We start from the raw sequence: 23,978 nt of genomic DNA, 5'->3' as shown, positions 1-23,978 counted from the left end.
GGATGATAACTATAATTCACACTTTACCTTGAAATGAATACTTACAAAAAAGTGAATCCATTTAAACATATCATGCATTTTAACACATTGACTCAACCCTGTTGCTTGAACACATTCACCGCTAGTTATATTTGGAATGTTCCATAAGTCACGTGTTTTTCAAGAAGTTGCATCATCCTGAATTTTCTGAAGAGCATGGGAAAGACGATGCACAAGAAAGACTGTTATTGTTTCCACCCCATTATTTTCAATGACATTGTGATGGTGAATGACTTTGAAAGTATTTCAAATATTAATATATCGTTCATAGCTAAATGGCTCCACAATCACCCAAACATCATTACAAACCATTATACACCATAACATCCATGAACTCTGTAATGGTTACAATTTTTTCGCCATGGGTACCCTTGAGGAACTGACCATTATATCTTACTTGAGCTTTTCCTGGGATGTTTTGTTTGCTATAAATCCAGTTGATATTTGTGTATAAGCAGTTATAGGTACAGTAGACTAGATTCACTAATGGTTTTCCACTGATTGGGCCCTGTCCTGATTAGGAACTCTACCTGTCCTCAGCTTACATTCCCAGAAAAGGTCACATGTATACACGCAGCCTCTTCTGCCCATATTCAGTTGCAGTGCTTCAGATCGCCTGGGAGACACTCAAATTTCTGGGGAAGTCTCACCCAGACAACCAACACCTGAAGACAGTATCCAAAAGACAACATAGGATTGTGTATTGTTCTTCAAAGTCAGATCTGTGAGTCAGAACGGTCTCTTTGTCTGGCTGTAAATTTTGTAAGAGCTTCTTTTGCTGCCTTTGGAAAAGATAACAAACACTGGCTGGATTGCCGCTTCGGCGACAAATGGAATTTAAGGACCGTATTCCGTCACAGAATCGTGCGCACATAGACATGAAGACAACAGCGAGAGACCCTCTAGAGACACTGTTAAACCATTACCAATAAAAATCCTATTAAGCCCAAGAAAGAAAAAAAAACGGTTGATTTTGAAGACTCCGTCTCTCCAATATGTGTGATCTAGCTTAAATCCGGGACAGAGAGCTACCATTATATAATTGAGGAAAAAATCAATGGAGGCAGCTGAACGTGGCTGCTGTGAGCAGGGCCGCGTCCATATGGAAGGTGCACGACTTCGATCGGTGTCTGGGATTGGCTTAGCTTCACTAGCCTAATCACACACTGCGCTGGTCGATGCCAGGCCTTGGCTCTTGGCACTCGCAGCATATGTTAACATTAGTTTTTCCTCCCCCTGTCTAAACAGCACCTGGGATCTGAGCCATTTAAAAGCAAAAGAAACGGGGATTATATTAAAGATTGCCTGAGGATGTTTGGGTGGCCAGTAGAGGAGAGAAGAGTGCCACAAAGGATATTTATTTTTATCGACTCTGTGTTGTAGAAACAGGAAGATTTAGAGAAGCTTGACTACTAAAATTCCCTTAGAGACGTTGCGCTGAGAAGGATGAAAAGAGGTTTCCAAGCATTCGGCCTAGTGAAGTTGATTGGAATCTTCAGCAGAATAATAATTGTTATGCCTGAAAAAAAGATCGGTGATATTAATATCATCTAAAATTTTCTTTAAGGGCCACCAATTTGGCTCTAAATTGAATAAATTACATTTCTTGATGTGGCAGTTCCACTAAAAAAATGCCATTATGCAACAGAAAAGGTAAAGAAACAACTACAACTTTACCAGATAACATTAATGTTACAATAAAATAAATAAATAAATAAAAAATCTAGAACTCTAAATTCAGTTCATCCCTCCTGAGGAACCGTTAAATATTCAATTAAAGAGTAGTTCCCTATCAAAGACAGTTTCAAGAACCCCTTTGAGAAAAGTAAGTGTACACATATGCTGTGCATCTCCTTTTGCCCAGTAAACTGATGTTGCATGGCCTGCATTTGCATATTGGAACGTGATTGGCTCTAACATTTTATGATGCAATACCAACTCAGATTCCCCACTGAGATATTCAAAAATGTGGCAAAACCATTCTGCACACTCAGGGTAATTCCTGTGAAAGGACTAAATCCAAAAAATATTTCACAAAGCTTAGAGATTCTATTAGAGAGCTACACATACAGTTATTAATAAACAAGAAAATGCTACTTATTGTTTTTGTAAGTATAATCTAGTACAGTATCATGTGGTTTATGATGGTTTAAAGTCACATGTCATTGGAAATTCCTTGATATGACATGGCTGGCTCTTACATTTTATGATGCAATAACATTTGCCTGTTATGTGTTCAATACCAACTTAGATTTGTGTGTGTAGTCATATTTAAAAGAAAATAACACCACCTTCTAGCACCACCTTCAGTTTGTCCCTGTATATTTGTCATATATTTATATGTTTGTCCCTGTATATTTATTAGTTTATATTATTCTTTGTGCTGATTGTATTTGGCTGTGCCTATTCTGTAAGAAATAATAATTATATTCATAAACAATTCATAAGTAGTCGTTTAGAAACGAGTTGTGTTAAATTTCAGCTTGGAATCGGGTCAGGGACTCCCAGCTCTGGGTCAGATGATCCTCAGCTTCTTTGCTGTTGACCTGTAACCCTGCAAAAACTGGAGCATGTTTACAGATGAGAGAAGCTGAGTCGAGTGCTGCCATATTAAATGCCCTTTGGATTGGCCCAATTATGCCATTAATGGGGCCCGAAGTGGGAGCTAATGGCTGGAGACCTCATTTACATAGCATTAGCTTAATTGAGCAGCAGGCATAGAGTTAGCGGCCTAGCATGAGTGGAAGGCCCGGGCTAATGTTACTGATGGATCGGTGATGGTCCGACAGCAGCCTTTTACCTGACAGTTATATTAATTAACAGCTATCCTGTTACACAGGCTTTAAAAGCAATGAATAAATAAAACAGGTGATGATGCAGCTCATGGATTTTGAGAAACAAGAAATTGATGTTATTAAATGTTAACATTCAATGCGCTGAGTGTAATAAGTGCAATTTCAGTGTCTTGGGTTATGTTTTTAAGTCAGGTTAGAGTTCTTCAGTAACAAAAACTCATCAGCCTTGTCTTAGGAAGACACTAGCCGCATCTGAAGGTAGGCTCAGTGAAGCGGGTCAGGCAGGAAGCTCTTTTGTTATGTAAAGAGCCGCTATTTGATCCTGGAGCAGAAAAAAGGAAAGAGAAACCCGGTCCGATAAACTTGCCTCATCAGATAATTGAAGATGCCTTTGCTCCAATTTCCCTCCTTTGCATAAGTGTCTGATCGGCTTTCAAAAGCAGATTGTGGGGAGGATGGAGGATGAAGGATGTGTTCAGGCACTATTCTTTCTGAAGCACTGTGCTATGCAATAAACAGTGGGAAAAATGGGTCATAAAGATTTGAAGGGTTTGAAAAGAATCATGCCACACGCTTTTGGAAAACAGAGCCGTAAACTATGCATTGAAGTGTACAAAGTTTGTCACTGGGGTGTTGTTTGTACATTTATTATGTGTGTTTTACCTGGGAAGTAAATGTAGTGCATGTTTAAATCCTAGTGACACTTATTCCTTGGATATAAGTAAAGACCAAAAAGGCCTTAAAGACCAAAACTGCACCCTATTAGGGGTGTAAAACAATGACACTATCTGTATCTGTATTTGCATCTATTTATTAGTCTAAATATTTGTATCTGTGTCTGTATTCAGATTTAAACACCATGAGGGCGTGGCTTAAATCAGAACAAGGGTTTATTTTTTGGTCTGTGAATTCCAGTCTCATCTAGAGATGTTAATTGGATTGTTTTTTTTTTTTTTTTTTATCCTACTTGTGCAGTTATTTGCGCTATTTTTTTTTCGTTCCCACGATAACTTCCAGCATGGTTCTATTTCCCAAAATATAAACAAACTAGTAGCCTAATTTAAACCACCACAATCCTGAGCAGGCGGTTACTAAGGATGCTGAAAATACATTGCACAGTTCAACATGTTCATATTAATCTGTTTTGTCTGTTTGTTTGTCCCACAAGCTTTATATCTGACCACGCGCAACTAAAGGTGAACCTTTCTGGCAAGAAAAAAAGTGCACCTGCTATTCATATCTGTATTTGTATTCGTGGAACATACTGTATTATCAGTTCAGTCTGAATTACGTATTTCTTTTCTATATTGTTTTGTTGAACATTATTTAATGTGTCTCTCTCCTGTGAGTAAATTTGCTCCTTGTTGTTTAATCTAAACCGCTCATTGTAAACTTCGTTTTAAATTTTCGTCCTGGATTTTTTATTTTACCTCCCGTTTCTACAGCCTGATTTCCTTTTTGTATTTTCTCAAGTCCACTCTCAAAGGAGTCATTCTTGCGCCTGTTGCCGCAATCGGGGGCGTAGACTAAGAGTTTTGCACTCATTAGTCCCCCACAATTTCTCTCATCTCTTCCCATTCTAATCATATTTCAGTGCGTCCAAGTCGTGTGTCCCCTCACTCCCTCTGGCCTCCTCCCTCTCCCACCTCTCCCTCGCTCTCTGTCAGTCTTTAACTACACTCCACTTTGGCCACTGCTCTACTTGTTACAGCCGCAACACGAGTGCAAACAATCAAAGTGTTTGGGAGCACTGAAATATGCATGGCTCTCCGTGACAGACAGATAAAGCAGGGCAATTAGGCACGTAATACTAGAGCACGCCGAGGACTCGGCAGGCTCGGCTGTCCTCCTCTTCCTCTCGCTGTCTCCCTCCCCTCCCCTCCGTCCGTATCTCTTTCCTGGTGCTACTCTCTCGCGCTGTATTAGTTAAATGTACTTTGTGTGTCGGCTCCCCATCAAATCAAGTAACACTTCCTCTAATTGGCTTATAAATAATACAGCAGAGGCCGCATTATAATTTCATCAGTGGTAAACATTGCGGGGGCAGTCGGTAAAGAATCTATCCCTCATTAATTTCCTTATTTGGGTAGATGGAACGGAGAAGGAAGTAAAAAAAAGAAAGGCGGAGATGAGGGTGAGAAAGAGAGAGAGGGATCAGGTGAATGAAAGAAACATCACCACAGGCAAAGAGGGAGGGAAAGTTAAAAAAAAGGCCCGCTGGTAGGAGGACACTGCGGGTGCTTTTCTTAATAGATGTCAGATTTTTGATTCCATTTTTGTCAGAAACCCTCACGACAAAGTCAAGACAGTAGCCCAATCCCTCCCTCTATCTCTCCCTCCCTCCCTCCCTCCATCTCAATGACTTCTCACTCATATCTCTTTCCCCCATTTTCTCTCCTTGTTTTTTTAAACCAACTTTATGAATATTTCATAACAAGACTCATAAATATTCATTCTAATAGCTTTGCATAGTAGTTATTTCCGGTATTATTTTTTTTATATATAAAAAACAAAAATACTCATTATAAATTCTTCATGCTCTAAATAATACCATGCACAAAAACAAGCACGCACGCGTGCACACACACACACACACACACACACACACCCAAACATACCCCCAATCATTTGCACTTTTGCTGTAGAAAATAGAGACAAATAAAATACAGTGCCCTACTGAGTTTCTGGTTTAAAGATGCAGTCAGTGATGAAAAAACCCCAAAACTTTTTAATATAATATCCTGCAACTCTGCTCACCGGAAACACTCTGGTCCCCATGCCCCTCACGCTCTGTAAATGCAGGAATAAACAAGTTATATGATCTACCATCATCTGATTAGTTAGGACAAGGAAGCCTCTCTGCTTTCCTGTCAATTGTGTAGCGTGTCAATTTCACCTGTTTTGCCTCTTGTACTAGCGTTTAAGTGTTTTAACCTACATGATCTATGTGTTTTAGTTTTAAGGATGGGATTTTGTGGACACCTGACCATCACCCTCATATCTGCTATTTGAACATCCCACTCCAGATTTAGTCCCCTGTTATAATAACCTCCATTCTTCTGGGAAGGCTTTCCACTAGATTTTGGAGTGAAGTTGTAGGGATTTGCCCATTCAGCCACAAGAGCAATGGTTTGGTCAGGCACTGATGTTGAGAAGGTCTGGGGTACAGTCGGCATTCCAATTCATCCCAAAGGTGTTCAGTGGGGTCGAGGCCAGAGCACAAGTTCTTCAGCTCCAACCTTGGCAAACAATCTTTTAATCAAGCTCATTTTGTGCAGAGGGGCATTGCCATGCTGGAAGAGGACAGGGCCTCTTAGTTCCACTGAAGGGAAATTGTATTTTAACAGCATACGAAGACATTCTGTACAATTGTATGCTTCCGACTTTGCGGCAACAATTTGGGAAAGGCCAACATATGGGCATGATGGTCAGGTTTCTACATGCCTTTGGCCATAAAGTGTAGCTTTAGGTCATTTACTCTAAACTCACTGATTGCACCTTTAACAGATATCACATAATTGAAGGGCCGAGCGCTTCTGGTTTCTGATTTGAAGAACAGCTCGACTTCTAATATAAATTTGAACATGGCTTGTTCCTTTGGGGGAACTCTTAAAGGTTCTTTCAAAGAGGATTCGAAATAAAGGACCCTGAACTATTCATAGAATCCCTTTTTGTACGGTGGCCTGTTAACAGTTCCCCATCAATCCTGGGCCCTAAACACTGATGTCTGCTTATTTTTCAAGTTGAAGTATTAGCATGACCTATGTACATAATATATACAACACACCCACACCCACACTCCCCTGACACTTCTCTCTGGTTGTGGGTCTGGTGTTGAGTAGAGGTTTAATTAATATAGCAGTAAAAGGCCTGTCTGTGCCCTTTGTGCGAGTCCACATTAGTTCCACTTGAGCGGTTTAACACTGTCAAACAAGCAGTGTGCTTATTGACATCTCCTCCCCCTGCCACACACTCGCACAGACACAGATGCAAACCAGCCAGTCATGGGTCACTGGCAGCATCCCAGCAGGACCATGTAGCTGTTAAAGGACCATGTTAACAGCCTGATTTGAGAATCTGTGGTACAAACGAGGGCTGGTGTGTCTTACTAGTCTGAGGGTACAATGTGTTTACTGAATCCTTTAAGAGTAGAGAGAAAATAATGTGAGGGCACGCACCATGAAGGCACATCACAAACTTTTCACCCACAGAACCACTCGTTTACTTTAATTATTGTTATTATTATTATTTTTTAAATGTCTGCATCTTTCTTCCCCTATACTGGAATAATGAACACACTGATTAAAAAAAAAACAAACAAAAAAAACCTTTAGTAGTGATTTTAAATAGAACACGTATTAAGAACGAGCTTGATTGATATAAACATGTAATCTGGCACATGTCTGGAACTACTCTCAGAGCAGCTGTTACAGAAAATTAACCAATGCCTTCTGACCTATCAGAATCGGCTATTCAACAGTGCTGTGACTGATTCGACATCATTCATATTTAACACGAAATAAACCGCTAAAATTCATTTTGCAAAAAAACCAAAACAAAACATTGCCTTTATTCAAGGTATAACATTATATATACATTTTATGGCAGCAAAAAAAGGTAATTATATAGATATACATACATAGTCATCATTTTAATTTATGACATACGGTGCCCATTAAGGAATAAAAGCACATACAGTATACAAGCAGCAGAAAGAAAGAAATGGCACTGGAGAAATTCCACAGTAGCTTCCCTACAACAGTGGAACAATCACTCATTTAAAAGTTTTAAGCTAAATACTGTGCATGATGAGAGGTTTCATAATGAACCTACACATTATATTGGCTCAACAAAGCAGATTCTCTCGTATGAATATGAATTAAAATAGCAACTCGTTATTACATTATTCCACACTTTAACAAAAGTACTGAATCCAAATGACTGTTTAAACGAAGTTCCGCCATGGCCCTGAAGGCTATGAATATTGTCTGTTGCAGAAACAAAGCCTGTGTTTGAAGTGTTTGAGTGTGTGCACACAAAGAACAGGAGGAGGAGGGGGCTGTAATTATTGTACAAATGCTTTCCGACATCTCATTATATTAAAGACGTAGGAGGTTCCGCCAAAACACGGCTAACCTCTTCGGCATGATCGGTCTCCACCTATCGGCATGGCACACGCCCTCACCAAAAGGGCGAGCTCCTTTTTTTTTTTTAAACAAACAAAAAAAAAAAAACAGCCTTACTAACAAACGAGGAAAAGAAAAAACATGTTTAACGTTACACATTGAGACATTTATGCTTGTCCCACCTCATTCAAATGAATTTTTTTGTTGTTGTTGTTGTAATCTCTAACAATCGGATGTGTAGTCTACGTGCACCGATCACAGAACGATTGCAAAACGAAGAATATTTAAGTCTATTTTGCAATTTAACTATAAAAACAATCCATAATTACTCCATTAAAAAAAAAAAAAAGTTTGAAAAGAAACACCTTATTGAGGAGAACGGTCAGAACATTTGAGTCAAAGTTTGACATATTGTGCATTCTGGAGATGCTTTCCTGCTCACCACGGTTGTACAGAGTTGTTTTTGCATTAGCATAGATTCCCTTTCAGCTAAAACTAGTCTGGCCCTTTTTTCTCTGGCCTCCCTCAACAACAAGGTATTTCCGCCTGCAGAACTGCTGCTCGCTGGTTGTTTTATGTTTTCCGCATGATTCTGTGTGAACTCTAGAGACTGTTCTGGGAAAATCCCAGCATATGAGCTTTACAAAATAATTAAAACCAACCTATCTGGCACCCACACCCATGCCAAGGTCATATTATGAAAGTAATAGTGACATTCTCAGAAATCATTTATCATGGTATCAATATTATACTGTCAGTTGACCCATTATTTTAGAAACAAACAATTAAAGTCTTGCACAAAAAACAAAGAAACCCCAGAAAAACCACTATCCCCCAAATGGAAAAAGGACCATTTGTATAGCTATAGAGCACATTCTACAGAAGTATGATTGCTATAAACATTTACTGACACTCCAACAGCTAACAGCTGCCCTGAGACTTCCCTTATCAGTCAGTTTTCAAGCAAGTTTGTAATGTAAGTAAATGTAATCTTTTCTCACTTGCTCAAATTGGTCGTTTGTGGTAATCACACAAATGTTCTACATAGAGATTACAATAAGTTTAAGGTCAAAGCGATGGAGTATTCATTCAAGATGGTACTGTGGACAAATTTACAGTGAGACACAACAGTCACATTTGGTGCTATAGCAAGATCTCCCATTGGGTTCTCGCTCCTCTTTGATCACGAAGTGCTTGCTTTGTATGCAACAACATTGCGTAATTGAGTTCTGCTTGTCCAATATGTTCTCGTGTATTTTTAAAAAAACGGTATTTGTGGAGGACTGATAAACCACGAGAAACACAAACAGCAGTGCTTTTTATTACATTACGACAAAGCTGTACTGTCAGCAATGACACCGGCGTCTTTTTACAAATCTAAAGCGCTTTTACTTCAAGCCCCAGGGGCAAGTGATACGCTCCAATGACCCCAGCATTCTGGGGGACCAGTAGCTGTTATAGGGGACAAGAGTGAACAAGACAGTGCTGATACACCATTTTTCATCTCATGGCTCTGACCCAGTGGTAGAAATATAGGGAGGAATATGTAGGCGGATCTTGTGTCAAACTGTACGGCTTCCGTATTTATTTCCCCATGGCCCATGAAAAGAGGGTTAACTATATTTAACAATATGCACTCTAACCCCGCCTCTTCTTAATTAAAATCAGAATCACATCTGTGGCTGGAATCCGCACCTCATTACTCTGGTATCTCATTAGAGGCGTATCCCTTGGGAAGCACCGAAACGCACTCTTAAAACACTTTTGCCTCTGTCTCTGGCTGCAGATTTGTTTCTCGCAGGCTTTAATCTCTCCTCTAGCAGCCTGTGTAAAGTTCTCATGTGAAGACGGAGAACGCTGACGATGGAGATGTTTCCGAAAGCCAATTAAGAAGCGAAACCACACCAAAAGGCTGAAAGAAAGTTGTGGTAAAACGGAATCGTAGCAGCATAAGTCTCAAACAGAAAGTGTTCAGCAGATTTAAAAAAAAAAAAAAAAAAAAAAAAAAGAGGGATAGGTGTCTTAGGTGGAGGCGGTTTTCCCACCATTTCTATTTGTACACACAACTGACCTCGGCATCACAGACTGAAAACAATCCTAAGCTCTAGACAAAACAAACCTTCAGAAAAGAGGGAAAAAAAATATTACACAATTCATTCATCCAGTTTCAAAGGTTTCGGGTATGTATCAGCAGCTTGCAGCGTTGCTACGTTGTGCGTGTCAAAGCAGCGGCGAGTCACAGAATGTACACGGTCCCTGTAAGATCTTCTTCACCCAGTCTGGATCTGTAAAGAGGCAAAGAGGAAATGGAAATCCAAGAGAGGCGAAGAACATGATGCAAACATAACCCAGCAATCAAGTCGCCGTTTTCCGTGATTGTGTTTCGCCAAGTGGGGTTGAGTCGACATGATTAGCTAATGTCACACCGCAGGTATGAGAGTTACGGTTTCGTTAGTTAATACATCTTTAATGGAAGCTGATGTCAGCATGGGTGCATCTCTGTGGATGCACTAGTGATCCTTTTACTGTGCAGTATTATACACAGGGTAAATTTGTGAGCGCTTTGAAAACTGAGTCTAATGATGTCTGTGTTTATTTTGGGAATTAATAAAGTAACCGCTTAGGCAAAAAATGTACGAAATGTACAAAATTCCCTCCCAGGGAAGTAGTTTTGCATTGGACCCTAGAGGCTAATGTGATAACTTGGGATGCATCAATACCATTTTCAGGCTGAATACAACTACGAAAGAAGTTTTGGTACTCGTTGATACGAATACCGAAATGAGTAACCTATTAATTACTAATAATCTAATAATTACATACTATTACTAGCAACCTATTAATCAATGCATGTTCCATTTCAGAAAAGTGCTTCTCTACAGCTGCAAGTAAAGTATTTTTTGGTTCTTATAGTGTCAGAATCACTCAAAGAACATCAAAACCAACAGACTTGGTAAGAACGATTATTTTCACTCGCCTAGGATTGTCTGTAGACATTTTTTTTTCTTCACCGAGATAGTGTTTATTGCAGTGCTGTTTGCTGCGATGTGCAATGAACTAAGGGTGTAATGATCCGACAACAATCGTAACATCATTATTATCGATTATTAATGATTACAAGCTGATTATTACCGGAAAAAAAAAAAATAATAAATGTAATAAATAAAATTTAATAGGCTCTCAAGGTGATTTGTCTGTAACTTGTATACTTTTAAAATAATCCTTCTCTACGTCATCGTTCACAAATGAATGGCAGGCCTACTCCAGATTCTCAACAAAGTTGGTCTCGTATCAATCTGAGGCTACTAAACGGAATTTGAATTCAGTGGTGGTATGGTTAAATATCAAATCGTTGCCTTATGAATGGAAACTGTATTGTATCGCATGGAGTTTTAAACCCCTACAATGAACTCCTTGTGCTGAGTTTTAGGTTTAAGACATTTTATCAGATTACTTATAGGAAGATGTAGGAAAATATCCTTATAATGTTTTCAAGGAGTGCAGTTTGCAGCCTGCTTTGCTTTGATTGCCATCATATGCTGTATGAACCAAAAAATGGTTTTGATGCAGCCCAAATTAATATATTGCAGTATTGATCTACCATCATATCATCCAACTCTTGTCCTACAGAAAATTAAAGGTAGTGTGTGTGTCGAGAGAAGCCGCTGGGCAGAACTCCGATGGATCACCAGGTCTTACCCTCAGGCTGTGGCACTGAAGCGATGCTGTCCTGCAGCAGACAGCGACGGTACGTCACACTCTGACAGACCTGATATGACCGCACACACCTAAAATAAAGAGGAAACGCACACACAGGAGCTCGAGAAACTATTCAAGGAAGTTTCAACCCAGTGTTACACTTCATAAACCTACAGCACTGTACGTAGCACTTCTCCGTGTTAACAGTCAGGGGCAGTCAGATCCAGTCAATCAAATTCGGTGATATTTGTTATTTAAAAACAAACAAACTTTATTGTGGTAATTTGAACATGAATCTAACTGACTGGGATAAAATTGGTTAGCTAACATAATGAGATAATATATGACGAGCTACTTAGCTAGTATTAATACAGACTAAGGGAACTAAGGGAAACAAACGGGTTTATGATCATGCACTTGCTGACAAAAACTCAGCAAATATTTGGCAATGCATCGCATCACCATGAAGCACGTCACTTTTAAAGACAAATTAAAATGTTTGTTTTGCGAAAGTCAGTTTGTTTCATTATCTGGTTGTTGAACATATACTACCAGTCAAAGTTTTAGACACACTCATTATTTATTTATTCTCTCCACATTTTAGAATAATAATAAAGTAAAAATAATCAAAACTCTGGAATAATACAAATGGAACTATGGGAATTATGTCACGATAAAAAAAAAAAAAAAAAAAAATATATATATATATTAGCATCTTCAAAGTAGACGCGCTTTTTGCCTAGAATTTCCAGAAATGTATTCTTGGCATTTTCTCAACCGATTTCTTGAGGAATTCCCCTGAGATGCTTTTTAAACAGTATTAAAGGAGTTCCCACCTACGCTGGACACTTATCGGCTGCTTTTCGGAATATTTTGATCTGAGTCGTCCGTAAAAAAAAAGTAAACAAATGAATATGTTGGCACTATTACATTTTTGTCTACAACACCAATTTCAAACATTTTAAAATCATACACCTTCAGATCAAAAGGTTTTTCAGATCATGAGAAACATTTCAGTCGAGTGTCTCCAAACTTTTGACAGGTAGTGTATATGAATAAACAAACAAAAAAAATACAAATATCCCAGACATTAAACACAGGAAATCAGATTGTCCCAGGCTTCTGGGCAACTTATGTCCACCCCTGCAATATCAAGGCAATACTGAAGCCAATCCCCCATGGCTGGAGAGCAACAATCCACCCCCATCCACCCCCTGCCCATTCTGTGAGAGTCTAATGAACTGAATATTGGGATCAGGCATCGATTTTTATTTTTATTTTGCTCTCTGCTGTAAACATTGTCTTCCCAGTGAGAGCTCTCCAACCAACCAACAAATGTTGGTTGTATGTAGCAGCTCCTTAGTGGTTCTGTGCTAGTGACCAGAGGGTTAAGAGTTCAAATCCCAGGATCCTCTGTTGGGGTCTTGAACAAAACCCTTTAACCTTCAACTGCTACAGGGGATCTAACTGTGCTCTGACCTCAACTTCCTTCCACAAGTGGGGATATGTGTAGAAATCATGTTTTACCACACACACACACACACACACACACAATAAAGTTGAATCTCAATCTTTATAACCAACTTTAACAGTACAATGTGGGAAAGTTTTCAGGAAAGAAGGACTTGACAAGCTGAGTTTTTTTTTTGTCTTATTAACTTCAAGACAGAGAGAAAAAAAGAAGAAACACTGTTTATAGTGGCTATAAAGTAAACAATAACAGGAACTAATTGTTTCAGGGACATTCAATAAAATTAAAAGTAACAATAAATCAATAAAAAAGTGCCATGTGGCATTCTTTAATAAAAAAACCCACCAACAACAAATTAATAGTTGGCAAATTGCTGTGGCATAAAAAGTATGAAACACTACGATACATGTAGATATTCTAACATAATGAAGAATGGTAATGAAGGAGGTGACTGAGCATCACATCACACCACCCTGTCGTTGATTATTTTCCTATAACAGCATGGCCCATACATGATTGATTTAGTTTAAGCTTTACTACATGGTTCCCATAATTACCTTTTTTAAATTTTTTTTTAAATCACAAGACGAAGGTGAATTTATAATTCAATTCATATACAATTTTTAACAATTTTTTCGACTCAAACAATAGAAATGTTCTAATGCGAAAATAATTCGGTAATAACTACCTTTGAAAAATAACAGTATTTTCCGTATTAATACTATGTGCCAAAATGAATGACATCCCTAAGGAACATTTTAAATTCCTGCAAACAATTTTGTCATTTTGAAAAAACTTAAGTTTGGATATGAAATATGGTTGGACTATAATGAGGATGCATACAGCTGTGTAACAGCACACAGTCTTACCTGAGCCATATGTGTCCGCTACTGCACACAGCCTGCTTGCGGTCAGTAAAGGGTAGAACCTCTTTACACAAGCTGCAATACTCGGGAAATGTCTGCTTGTTCATTTTCTTCATTATGTGACCAATCAGAACCTGTGGAGAATGCAAGACATGATAGACAATAAATCTTTTAATCCTTTCTATTCATTCGCTATAGATATGTTGAGATCTGACCTTTAGTGTGCTTCCGCCTCTCATCGTTCGACTTTATTACTTTTTGAGCAAACATCTGAAATACGTAGTCGTCCTTAAACAAAATCCACATCATATTATAATAGGGTCCAATCAATCTTTATTTATTTAATCTATCTGCCCTTTTTGCTTATAACATCACATCAGGCCTGCAAAGATTTATTGTACAAATCTAATGCTGCAGCAATATTCGAGATGAACCTTTATACTAATATGAGAAAGGATTTGGCTTGCTATATTCATAAACGATGATGCTAATGACTTAAGTACAAACACTGTGTTGGAGGATATAACTTTGAATTTGTGATGTACATCGTAACATCAGAGTATCTATATTTAAATTTAGATTTCTGATGCTTGAGTGTGCCGAGTGTGTGCCAGATTATGAAGCGTACATAGAGCAAATAGAAATCTCTATTTAATGTGGAACTATCAGTGCTCGTTCCTTCTGAACTGAACCTAACGCTATAGGCAGGGATGTCCAAAGATGAATCAAAATGTATTTTAAAGTGCACCTATTATGGTTTTGAAACGTGCCTAATTTTATTTTAAAAGGTCTCATACAATAGATTTACATGCATCCAAGGTAAAAAAAAAAAAAAAAAACACTTTAAATGTGCTCATAATTAAAATTTTTCCCAGTTGCACAAACGACTCGTTCAATGATCCGTTCTAAAGGATTCAATCTAAACTCCTCCTTTCAGAGAGCATACTCTGCTCTGATTGGTCAGATGTCCCAGTCTGTTGTGATTGGTCTACCGCTGTCAGCGAGTAGCCAATGAAGACCAGAGTCTGGGTTTTTTGTTACAAACCTACATAGGTTTGTGCAGGAAGTAAGTCTGGAATTACTAAAGACTCGTTTCAGCTGATCAGAATCGGTCCCTTCTTTTGGGAGTCGATAACTCTGTTTGTCGTGCGCTTCGGTTTTTTTAAACTTTGCAGACTTTTTACATTCACAAACAGCTCTATAATACTACATGAAAGGTAATATTTGAAAAACCATAATAGGTGCACTTTAATATATACACTACAAAACACCCCAAATGTACTTGAACAGATTTGCCGCAGTGTGACGACTCACCTTGGCAGCTCGATCTTCGTTAGTAGGATCGTTGGACAGGAAGTCACAGATCCCTTTAGTGGGGATGCACGTATTCTCTGTGATGAGGGTGTGCATGTAGACCTCTCCTAGCACCCTCTTCATGTGCTCACGTGTCAGGTGCGATTCCACCTCCTCAATCCATGCTGTAATTTCGCTCATTCGCTCCTCATCTGGCTCTACTTCAGCTTCCTTCGGTTTGGACTCGTTCATCTCAGAGGTGTCGGCCACCGTGCTCTCGTCCACGGTGTCTCCCTCCACCTCGTCGGGCAGAAAAGCTTTGCTGTCTTCATGGGTGGGCCTCCAGCGTGCCTCCACTGGCACCTTCTGTAAGGACTGGTGGAGGACACGCAAGAGGAAGAGCTTGAGTCTCCAAAGGTACGTCGAGTTTGATGTGGGTGTCTTTTCATCTAGTTCGTCTTGGAGGAATTGAGGAATCTGTTTGTCATGCATTACACGCCATCGTACCAGATCCAGCAGGTCAGTCTGCTTGTACAGGCTTTGCGTTTGTGATTCAAGAAGCTCTGCCCCTGCTTTGTCTGGCGTCATGAGTGTGATGAACTGCACCAGGTTGGTGCAGACAACTGGGTGCAACCCATTGATCATGCCTTCTGTGGTGGCCAGAGCTAGGTAGGCACCATTTGGGCTGGTGGCGATACCATGGATGCGGCAACCACGAACACCTTCGGGAAGCTCCACCTCCTGTTGCTTAAAGAGGATCGCAGAGTCAGTAAAGACCGGCATCAACTTTTTGACTGTGCCATCCAGTGAGCAGGTGAAGACTGAGCTTCCGCTGTGTGTGGCACTTAAGGATGTAATTGGTGCTGAGTGAAGGCCAGTAACATGAGAGTTGTGCACGTTTAGACCCGCTTTGGAGATGAGCAACAAGCACCAGAAAACATATGGGCCTCGCGCTGCAACAACCAAGCTACAGTTACACTTCTGCTGCGGGTGGAAGAGTGCGATGCACTTGACGTCGTTCACTGGGATGTTATCGCTGTCTTGCCACAGCACCACTGGCTGTCTGAGAGTAAAGTATCCCTTCACTGCCTTCAAATTCACAGGCAATATTTTAACAGGTCCCACTGTGCTGCCCACGATCAGGCCGCTCATCTTGCGTCCACCATGCTCGTACTCCCACCAGGCTAAAACACTCGGTGACGACACTCCCGATTTGATTGTGTTGCAAGAGACAACCGATTCCTTTCCTTGTACAGGCAGGCGGAACTGCCATACCACCAAGTCCCCGTTTTCCATCAGCACAGCCAGGAGGACCGTCCCGACATCCTTGCACTCGTTGTTGCTCTGGATTTGATGCGTGTTGCACAGGCTGGACCACTCCATGCGCACAGGTGTCTGCATCTGATACCTACTCTGAAGCACCTCAAGATCCTCCAGGTCTTCCAGCGAGGGTTCAGAGGCATTAGCATTCGAGTAGTTTCTCGATTTTAGCATGTCACCATAAAGCTCCGTGAGGTTCAGAAGCTGAGTCCATTGCAGTCGCTTGTGGCCACTGTGAATGGTCAAGCGGCAGTCTAGAGTCAGGCAAGCCAGAATGCATCGCCCGTTCACATCGCAGCCGAGCGGCGACCAGCTGGTGTACTTCATGCCACGCAGAGCCCCGCCCTGGGGATTCATAATTCTGTCCAGCAGAAAAACCTGCCTTACTGAAGGGTCATCAGAGTTCTCAAAATTTTGTTTCGCCGATTGCACTTTGTCCTCCGGGCCCACCTAATAACAAAAAAACATAATTATAATCATATTATGCAGAGATGACTGACAAACCACAATTCAGTGTGTGTCGATGTTAAAACAAGCCGTCTAGACAAATTTCAAAGTAACGCAGTGCATCACTGTGGGACTGGGGATATTATTTATGACAAGGTCACTCCCTCAACACTGAAACTTTTCGATTAATTATATGACAGTGTGCTGCAATTTATGACAAGTGACGGAATGGTTAATCACTTTCTTACAAAGTAGGTTGGCCATACGTAGGCAATTTAGGTACTTGTTTTTGCATGAGGACATCCTGGGAAAACTGCCTCGAAAATGTACTCGTCTTATACAATGTCGCACCTACAGAATGCACATTTAACTGCAGTGTGGTACTTTTAACAAACTAGAAGGAGACGTTACATTTTTTTTTTTTTTTTTTTTAAATGTCTGAGATTTATGATGAGTTGTAGGACATGTTCTTGCCATCACACCTACAAAACCTGCTCACTAGCTGTTGAACTGGGAAATGATAAAACCGTAGTCTCCTGCTCTCAAAGGAAACAAAACCCCCCTGAACAACTGACATGTCAAACTTTGTAATTAAGAAGTGATCTAGCAAAGCTGTAGAATATGTCTTGCATGACAGTACTCTCATTAAACCATCCCATCTAGTACTGTAAAAAAAACATAGGCATCGTCTTTGATCCCTCCCTCACCTTTGAAGCTCATATCACTCTCTAAAACGGGATTCTTTCACCTTCGTCGCATTGCTCACCTCCGTCAATTCATTAGCCTCAAACATGCTGAAACACTGGTCCGTGCATTTATATCCTCACGTCTTGACTGTTGCAATGCTCTCGTCATTGGTTTACCTGCAAGTTTTATTGCTAGGTTGCAATATATTCAAAACTCTGCCACTAGACCTCTTACACGTACCAAGCGCTCAGCTCACATTACTTTGCTCACAATTCTGTCTGAACTGCATTGGTTACCGGATTCGTTTCACATTAAATATAAAATAATCCTTCTTACATTTAAATCACTTCACGGTTTGGCACCTCGCTATCTTAGTGAACTGCTTATCCCCTATAGGACCTATAGGTCCTCTGGGCTCGGCCTCCTCTCTGTCCCTAGATCTCGTCTCTCCACTAAGGGTATGGCAGGTCTTTCAGCGTTGTAGCACCCAGGATCTGGAATTCACTCTGTCTGATGCTTCGCAGCATCACGTCCGTCTCCAACTTCAGTCTGTTTCTTAGTGTTATTCGTCCTAATGTCTTGTTATGCATTTTGCTCTCAGTGACTGTACTATGTGTACTGTTTTTCACATGATTGTTCACTGTTTATGTATTATTGTATTGCTATTGTAAAGCATCATTGAGTTCTGTTAAGGCAATATATAAATTAAACAATAATAATAATAATAATAATAATAATAATATTATGCCCCTTTCCTTAACATTTTAACCTTTAATTCTCCTTCACGTCACACTGTTCTTATTTTCCCTGCACTAGATAACATACGGTAATAACGCATGCAGTGTAGGCGAGTTATTATTGTTGTTATTGTTGCAGCTCCATGCGTGTGCGTTTGTTTGTTTGTTTGTTTGTTTGTTTGTTTGTTTTGATACTTGCCTTCAGTTCACACACGGACTCCGGTACCGGGATGTGAGTGCGGTGAAGCACTAAACCCTGGCTGTGTGTGTGCTGATCACACACCAGCTCCATGATAGAAACACTGTTAACAGTGGACACGGCGAGTCGGTGATCCTCCGACCACGTCAAAGCCTCCAACCCGCTCACTGGACTCAGGAGCTTAACCACCGGCTCTCGCTTCACTATGGGCCCGAGTCCGGCCCAGAAACCAACATCCGGTCCCTGTTTCTCAGTAGACGCAGCCTCGCCCACATCCACAACGCGGTTCGATTCAGAAGCCGCCATTTTCCCTATGAAAATAAACGCTTCCGTCTCCAGGAAGTGGCGGTACCGGAAGAGGCGGGACTTCTTGAGCGCCTCTCAGTGCGAGTTGCCATGTTTATAATAATCACTCTTCTGCAGAAATAACGTTAAATTGGTAATAAAATGACTTTAAAAAAAGAATAAAAGTGGTAAAAAAAAAAGAAGTTTGCATGGGAACATTTTCAATTCTATAGTCAATATTTATTTAAAGTCTATCAGAATAAAATATCTACACGGTTTAGAACATACTCCGATCAGTCATAACATAAACCCACTGACAGGTTGAGTAAATAACATTGATTATTTACATTTTATGGCATTAGTCGGACTGCCTTGTCCAGAACGACTTACATTGATCTAATTTATACAACTGAGCAGTTGAGGGCCTTGCTCAAGGGGCCAACAGCAGAAGCTTGGTAGTGCTGGGATTTAAACTCACGTTGTGCCAATCAGTAGGCCAATGTCTTAACCACTGAACTACCATCATGTCCTCTTCCTCTAGCGCTTCATAAGAAACAGAGCCATTAAAGAATCATTAGCCAAAATCCGATTCACGCTCAGTAGAATCATTATCATTGTGATTAGAGAGACATAACGCTTTCAAATCACATTTCCTAGCTAGATACTCTAGAAATGATCCCTGAAAGTACCACTCCCCTACCATTATCTTGTTACAGTGGAACCTGTCAAGGCATGCGATATATTAGGCAGCAAGTGAACAGTCAGTTCTTGAAGTTGAGGTGTTGGAAGCAGGAAAAATGGGCAAGCATAAGGAGGATCTGAGCGACTTTTTCTTTCTTTTTCTTTTTTTTTTTACAACCAAATTGTTTAGACGACTGAGTACGAGCATCTCCAAAACAGCAGGTGTTATGGTGCGTATGAAGTGGTTAGTACTTACCAAAAAGTGGTCCAAGGAAGGGCATCTGGTGAAGTGGCGACAGGGTCATGGGTGCCTTTTATTAATTTAAACACATGTTGTTTGCTGAAGCTAGGTTAGGATCTTTTTAGTTTTTTTGTTTTAGTACATCACCATTTTTGTAAATATAAAAAGATCACTAATTAACCAAAGCACCAAGAGGTTAACTGAATTGTGAGTTTCATGGTTCACATGGTTACCACAAAGTACCTCATGTAAAACCATGGTAGTGTCATGACTACCATGGAGTACCATAAAAATGTGGTAGTGACATGGTTACAATGATGCAATATAGTAAATATATGGTAGGGTCATGGTTATGATAAAATACCATAGAAAAACCAAGGTAGTGTCATGGTTTCATGAAGTACTATAGTAAAACAAAGGAAGAGTCATGTTTACCATGAAGTACTACAGTAAAACCATGGCCGTGTCATGGTTATGATGAAGCACTATAGTAAAGCCATGGTGGTAACATGGTTACATGAAGTAAAATGAAAGACCTGTCATGGCTACCATGAAGTACAGCAATAAAACCACGGTATTGTCTTGGCATGGATACCAAAAAGTGCTATTAAAACAATAGTAGTGTCATGCTTACCATGAAGTACCACAGTAAAACCATGGTAGGTTCATGATATGTGTACCATAAAGTACTATAGTAATACCATGGTAGTGTCATGACATGGTTACCTTAAAGTATTATAATAATATCATGGTAGTGCTATGGTTACCATGAAGTATTGTATTTGTACTTATACTTTACAGGGTGGTTAGACTGGTGGTATTCTTAAACTTCCAACACCAAACATGTCTCTGCTGATTGACTACATTTGAGGTAATTGTGTACATTTAAGTTTTGGCTCTACTATTTCTTAAATCAACAACAACATTTGTTTATAATGCACAGTTGTAGGGCTAAATTAAAATGCACTGGTTTAAAAATCAGATTGATGTGAATATGTGTCACTTGTAGGATTTAATTTATTGGACCAGTGATATCATTTATCTCACATCAGAGAGACAGCTTGAGAGATCATTCATTGTTGAAAGCATATGATGCCTATCCGGAGGCTTGGCAGAGGGATTTCAGGGTGTCACACCTGTGACAGTTTGAAAAGCAGCATGATTTATAAACTATCTGTCCTGCACATTTTAGCCGGTAACTCTTTGTTTTCCAATACAGTTTTTTTTTTTTTTTAGATACCCTTGCACTGTCCATTGTTTTTTTCTGCTTTTGTTAACACTAAAAGGATTCAATATACTTTAAAAATACCAAATGTGGTTTTCTTTACATTCATTTATTCAACCCAAAAGCCCTTACTGAATATTCCTATGTCATAAAATGTTGGCAACCCCCTTTTTTCTGCTTTTCTGGAATATTTAAAAAGCTGCATCATGTACCTAGCTTGTTATCATTTGTGTTTAGCCCCACCCCCATTTTGATTGACATAGACATTTTATCACAATGCCTGCTTTTTGGAACCTTTGTCTGAACTAGAAACCCTTTGTATCAATAAAGGTTTTATCATACATTCTGTAAATAATAAATAATCCTGTCTTTCTAAGGGGGATCTTCTTGGAAATTTTTTCTAAAAGAAAAACCCTCTGTCATAGAGTTTCATAGAACATTTAGGAAGTCCAAGAGTTCCCTTTTATAAAAAAATAGGACCATTAAGCATCCAAAGAACCCTAGTGACAATAAAGGGGTTCTTCTTGGAACCTTTTCTGCAAGAAATTTCTGCAAGAGATTTATATAGAACTTTTAAGAGTTCCTCCAGATTGACAAGCTCTCTTAAAGGTGCAGAGAAAAACACAATTAGAATGATAAAACCATGAACCATCCAAAGAATATATGAGGAACACTTAAACAGAATAGTCCTAGTTTTCTAAAGGGGTTCTTCTGAGACCATGTTCTAAAAGTGAAATTCTTGAACATAGGGCTTCTGGACAAGCTTTAAATTGAGGCATTTTGTGTATATGTCAGGATTAATCACTGAGTAAAAGCCCAACTCCCTTTTCTTTTTTGTAAATGTGTTCTACTTCACCCTATATGCTGTGTATCCCTGATAAACAATTTTGAAGAACCAAATTTATCCTATGGTGCTTTACTGCATCTCTAATGGTCACTGGATACATTTAACTTCTCACCAAGAACATCAGGTTAAAATGAGGCCGTTAGAGCTGGGAAACACTAAAATAGAGAACTGAAGGGCCAGGATTAGGAAAGAATATGGACACTGCTAATTGATATTTGAAACTCACTTGCTAGTTCACAGATGTGCAAAAGCATGGATTATGTGCTCTGGACATTCCATAGATGAACCCAATTTCATTAAAACTCTCTGAATCCTGTCTCAGCCACTGTACTGCTTCACTCAGTAGAGTGGGCTGTGTTGTCAAAAGTATTTAGCAATCCAGAGGTTTCGGTAGTAATGAAACAAATTGTTACAAATCTGTGAGACAAATATGTAGTGGTGACACAAATATTTTAATCTCCCCCTTTCTGTCATTTGTTTCAATAATCAGATAAATAAGTAAATAGAGACCTCGGTGTATTATAATCTTAATGAAGCGTGTATGGTATGAATATTTCAGAGACCTGCTGCAGTGCGTTTGTGGGGTTTGACTCAGGATGATTTCTCCTAGACATGTGCAGGATTGTCGGATTAAACATTCATCAATCCTTGTCTCTTAGATTCTCTTCCTGCGTCTGAGCAGGCCTAGTCCTACAGGACCGCATGGCTTATCGGATTATGTGTTACAAACCTTAGTTGACGCGCTCTTCGCTATTCATATCCTATTTGTACCTGGGTAATTGACTGTGGTGTTTTGGATTTACCCACTCTAATTCTAATAGCTTATATATAGAAGATTATTTAAAAAAAAAAAAAAACCAACTCTGTATAATAGCATATGATATCCATGTTTTTGATTATTGTGGGTCTTATTGTTTTTCTTCAGCTTGGACAGGATTTACATTGAATGCTACTTATGCAAACAAGTAGATAATGCAACAGCGACAATATAACTTTTGAATCTTTCAAATATTTTTGAGATCCTTGCTATCAGTTCTGGTGTTGTAGATTTACTGTTTCATTCCAGCGCTTCTTCTCAGCAGAGCTCTTTGAACACATCTTGCCCGAGTCCTACAGGGACTCAGTGACGGATGGTTCATTGCATGTGCTTTAATCATTCAGCTGGGTGAACCCCCGGGGAGAGGTGCTGCAGCGCATTACCCAAAACACACAATCACTGATATAATTATAATGATGATAATGAAATGTATTTAGAGCATGTCTCTCGCTCTCTCTCCCTCTTCCTCCTTTTTCAACCCTCCCCACCATCTCTATTTGAGGAGGAAGTCGTGGGTGCCGGTGCTGTCTCAGGCAGGAAAGGGAAATTTGTTGTGTTCTGGCCCCCTGTGTCTCCTTGTGGAGTCTGGCCGTGCCCGGCAGGACGGGGCGCCGGAGATTAGCCGTCAGAGCTGACGGCTTTGCATGTTTCGTGTGCCGTCAACTGCGAAGGCTTACCTGACAGGTGTTGCTCTCTCTCAGATCCTCAGTCTCCTCCTGAGCTGAGGCGTCCTCGGGGCCGCTCTGGGCCGCTCTAGGCCGAGGCGTCCTCGTGGCCGTTCTGAGCAGCCAAATCTCTCCTAATTGAGAGCCTGATGATTTCTGATCAGTGTGTAGCACATCACCCACAAGGCAACATTTTCCTAAGTACAATATTCCATATGCACTAAGAAACTTTTAAGAATGAAGGTTATATCAACCAGTGCCACGCTGGTATTACTGCCAATTTTTACAAATATGTGAAAAACATAAAAACTGCCTTACATTCAATATCAATGCTATTAAAACACCCTCAACTTTGAGATCAAAATCAGCGAGTCCCTTGAACCTGGAGGATAATCTAGATAATATGTGCGACATTTGTCTGGGAAAAACTTGTCTGGAGCCATGCTGGGTATAAAATTCCCTGAAGTAGCTGATGCAGATTGCCAGTGCCTGTAGCACATTTCATTTAAGTGTGCACGTGGGTTAATCTACTTTTATT

At 39.8% G+C, this 23,978-nt stretch overlaps 1 protein-coding gene and 1 pseudogene across 4 annotated transcripts; both read right to left on the bottom strand.

The window, feature by feature from the left end:
* Positions 1-6,428: 6,428 nt before the first annotated feature.
* Positions 6,429-19,256, bottom strand: gtf3c4 (general transcription factor IIIC, polypeptide 4). Of its 4 annotated transcripts, none has more exons than XM_053649154.1 (5): positions 18,680-19,256; positions 15,311-17,059; positions 14,000-14,130; positions 11,660-11,748; positions 6,429-10,245 (listed from the first exon to the last, which is right to left on the bottom strand). In XM_053649154.1, exons 1-5 carry the CDS (start codon positions 18,983-18,985, stop codon positions 10,181-10,183), a joined length of 2,340 nt encoding a protein of 779 aa, XP_053505129.1. In that variant the 5' UTR covers positions 18,986-19,256; the 3' UTR covers positions 6,429-10,180. The 4 variants fall into 4 exon arrangements, 3 of the variants coding, with proteins under 3 accessions (XP_053505129.1, XP_053505130.1, XP_053505131.1); XR_008388420.1 differs by lacking the exon at positions 6,429-10,245 and adding an exon at positions 14,212-14,284; XM_053649155.1 differs by lacking the exon at positions 6,429-10,245 and adding an exon at positions 14,212-14,284 and having other exon boundaries at positions 11,394-14,130.
* Positions 19,257-19,471: 215 nt separating this feature from the next.
* LOC128622920 (uncharacterized) lies at positions 19,472-19,658 on the bottom strand (annotated as a pseudogene).
* Positions 19,659-23,978: the final 4,320 nt, after the last annotated feature.

Source organism: Ictalurus furcatus, chromosome 18 (genome assembly GCF_023375685.1).
Source record: "Ictalurus furcatus strain D&B chromosome 18, Billie_1.0, whole genome shotgun sequence".
Taxonomy (NCBI): Eukaryota; Metazoa; Chordata; class Actinopteri; order Siluriformes; family Ictaluridae; genus Ictalurus; species Ictalurus furcatus.
The sequence above is the reverse complement of the archived record's forward strand: the minus strand, read 5'-3'. Positions and strand labels throughout refer to the sequence as shown.

Bases quoted from the DNA above. Each gene is read 5' to 3' on its own strand.
- gtf3c4 (XM_053649154.1), bottom strand. From the start codon at position 18,985: ATGGCGGCTTCTGAATCGAACCGCGTTGTGGATGTGGGCGAGGCTGCG. The intron at 14,131-15,310 runs GTGAGTCGTCAC...CATTCTCCACAG, and splicing joins ACGAAGATCGAGCTGCCAAG to GTTCTGATTGGTCACATAAT. The intron at 11,749-13,999 runs GTAAGACTGTGT...TCTTTATTTTAG, and splicing joins AGCGGACACATATGGCTCAG to GTGTGTGCGGTCATATCAGG.